Source organism: Numenius arquata, chromosome 6 (genome assembly GCF_964106895.1).
Source record: "Numenius arquata chromosome 6, bNumArq3.hap1.1, whole genome shotgun sequence".
Lineage (NCBI taxonomy): Eukaryota > Metazoa > Chordata > Aves > Charadriiformes > Scolopacidae > Numenius > Numenius arquata.
Genome location: NC_133581.1, coordinates 42,360,489 through 42,363,636, shown reverse-complemented (window position 1 = coordinate 42,363,636; position 3,148 = coordinate 42,360,489). Strand labels below are relative to the sequence as shown.

The 3,148-nt window shown below is 38.7% G+C and overlaps 1 protein-coding gene across 1 annotated transcript; it reads right to left on the bottom strand.

Annotated features, from left to right (window-relative positions):
* Window positions 1-1,337: 1,337 nt before the first annotated feature.
* LOC141466183 (carbohydrate sulfotransferase 9-like) lies at window positions 1,338-2,726 on the bottom strand. The gene is made up of 2 exons (XM_074149961.1): window positions 2,633-2,726; window positions 1,338-2,188 (listed from the first exon to the last, which is right to left on the bottom strand). Exons 1-2 carry the CDS (start codon window positions 2,724-2,726, stop codon window positions 1,338-1,340), a joined length of 945 nt encoding a protein of 314 aa, XP_074006062.1.
* Between the last annotated feature and the right edge of the window lie 422 nt (window positions 2,727-3,148).

Below are 3,148 nucleotides of genomic sequence, written 5' to 3'. Positions count from 1 at the left end.
AGCCTGCCAGCCTTTGCACATTTGCAGATACAGCTGATAGGAACTAAGTGCGTTTGAGAGATTTTCAAGTTAGCTCTTGAGAGATTGACATCCCCTAAAGATGGTGCTAACGCTCACGATTAGTTTCTAAAACTTGCTACAATTAATATGGTCACAAATTAATTTCCAATATGAGTAGGCAATAGATTTTTAAAAAAACGCAGCAAGCCTTGTACTTAATATAGGAGCAGTTATAGACCCCTCAATGATCTAAAACCCAAGCCACCTAGGAATATAAGAAGTTGATAATCGTTTGAGTTGCTTCTCCCATTTGCTTTATTGCTCCCCTCACCATAATTCTACAATTTATTTGCATTCAATCTCCTGTGAAGTGAGAAAGCAACATGTAGAACACACGTATTATCCGAGATTACCTGCCTCCACCCAAGTGCCATGCTCAAGAACGTCCCAAGGGCTCATGGGCTCCAGGCAGGCACAAATGAAGAAAGCCCAAACATTGTCCCCCCTGTGATGACTGGCCAATCAGTTGACTAACCTTCCACTGAGAGTCACCTTCCACTGAGATTTTAGGTCCTGCACCACCCCAATTGTACCTCTAACTACCTCTCTAAAAAGAAGATACATTTTTTCAGACCTCCTCTCTTAAATCAGACCGTAATACTCACAAAGGTGGTGAAAAGAGTTTGCAAAGTCACCATGAATACTGGACCTGCTCATCAGAAGATTTTGAAGAGATATAAGGGAAATCCTGGCTGGATTGCTGTCAACTATGCTGCTTGAGGGATGAGGCTGGTGGGCTGTGGTGAGAGCACTGCCAGAGGCGAATATAATCAGGCATTAATTTCTGCGTAATGCAGCTTCAAGCATCTCAAGTTATTTGTTCCTTTCCTACAGGATTCACGATCGAGGCTCATGCAGATCGAGAGTGGTTTGACTCTGAAGCAGACGATTTATTGCTTCGTATGTCTTTTTCTAATAAAAAATTTACATAATTTACATTCAAAAATGGTGTTTTAAAATATTCACTGTGAAAAACAAGACTCTTCATCCTTCCCCTATCCTTTACCAACAGACCAAAATCTATTACTTATGAACAGTCTTCATGAAACAAACATGTCATTAATGATCAACATGAAGAAAATAACTTCATATAGATAAAGAACTGTACAGGACAACATAACTGGCAGGGATTTGTTATAAGAGTGCTTAGGATGATAAAGCATGTCTCCAAACACCAGTAAAATGTAAGCAGCAGTCACCAACCCACCTATCAAGCACCCGTGAGGACAAGTTCAGCTCATTTTATACAAAGGACACTGTTCTTTGTTTAACCTACGTTAGTCATTCAGGGAAAAATAATCCCTATATCTCATAGTATAGTTGAACAAGACAAAATCCATGTGATACAATTTATTTATCTTCTCAATTTGTTCTGAGCTCAATTGTCTGAGATACTCCAAGGTGATATAACCATTAGTTCGCTTCTCTGAGCCATACCTCTTCAAGCTGGGGTAGTGCAGGCTCCCTGGTGCTCCGATGACCTTCAGAACATGCTCAGAATCTAACCCAAGAGTTTCATACTTACCCAGAATATCATAGTGAATGTTGCAAGGATCACAGAGCAGAAACATTGGTTTCCAGTGAATGTCAAGAGTATTTGGTGGTTTTGCTATAATGAAGTTGACAAACTCCTGGAAACTCACTTTTTCAGAAGAGTTTTTGTTTTTCCTGAACATTGCCCTAATCTCATTAGCAAGAGTGTCACTGTAGTATGGCTCAGAGTGCAGAAGTTTGTCTCTGTAAGCTGAAACCAGTCGTTCCAAGGGATGTCTAGTGAACATCACTTTGGTGTAATTGTTCAGAAAATCCTGTTGTATGGCAGGAGGGTAAGACACCAGCTTTCTGATCGCTGAAGTTTGGTGGATGAAGTCATGCTCAATTTCAGAAGCTTCTGCATGCAAGTCTGCTTGAAGAAGAAAAATAGTTCTCTTCCAGTTGGAGCAGCCTACCTTGGGCACCTCACAGTAAATAAATTTATGACTGTGCTCCACAAAGAGCTGGCTTGCAACACGAGAATCCAGTTGGCTGCTTAGTTTAAGAAGGTTGTTCTTCAGGCACCCAGAATCCAGTGTGGTTTTGCGATCATTTTGAATTGCCAGCCAATCTTCACTGTGAACCGGAAAAGCACCTGTAACCAAGGAAGGAAGAAATTTAAACCATTAGTGTGAAATAGTCTTATATAAGTCTTTTTTTTGTTACAATCATAGCACTCAATCTATCTCCCTGCATACAAAAACTAATGAAGATATTAAAATCAATTTTTTGTTTACTGGCGCTGGACTCCACTATGGCAAACATACAACAAACTATCCTACTTAGTGAAAAGTATATTAAAATGAAAACTTTCAACATGTTAGCAATATTACTCTACGAATGATGGACACGTTGACTGTTTTTTCTAGTGCTCTTCCTCTCACAGGCTGCTAAGATAGATATCACAGCCACAGGGCCTTGGATATTTTCACAGTACTGTTTATCCTTAGACTCCATAGTTACTTTTCAACACATTTGGGAAAGCTTTCCCTGGTTCTAGATAACATTAAGTCTTTCTGTCAGTAAATTCTTTACTCACCTGTTAGGCTCTTTTGTTTCTTATAGAAAAACCCCAAAAGAAATATCCCAAAAATAAAATTTGGGAGAAGGAAAAGTAACACCTTCTGATTCATATTATTTTCACAGGAAGGAGGATGAGGTGATCTCTAAAGATGAAATCTGCCTTTCTGTCAACAAGGAAAGAAAATACAGGTTAGATTTTGTATGACTGATATAAGGAAGATTACATGGTATTCTCTTACAGAATTTACAATAGCAGAAAGAACTTTCAAGCCCTACAAAAACAGGCTTTACTTAATAAGTAAAAATTCTCCTATGAAAAAGAGTCACCACAATTATACTGTTAAACCAAACAGACAAATAATACAACCATTTCAAAGCATTACAAATTTCCCCCCTTTCTCAGAACAATGAACTGAATATGAGCAAATACTCCTCCCTTCTCATTTAAAGCTGGTGTTCCTGCCACGCAAACTCATCTATCCCTTCATATTCTGTAACAATAGACTCATTTAGGATTACAAAGATGTATTTT

Coding starts and splice junctions, on each gene's coding strand:
- LOC141466183 (XM_074149961.1), bottom strand. CDS start 2,726: ATGAATCAGAAGGTGTTACTTTTCCTTCTCCCAAATTTTATTTTTGGG. Junction 2,189..2,632: donor GAAACAAAAGAGCCTAACAG/GTGAGTAAAGAA, acceptor CCTTGGTTACAG/GTGCTTTTCCGGTTCACAGT.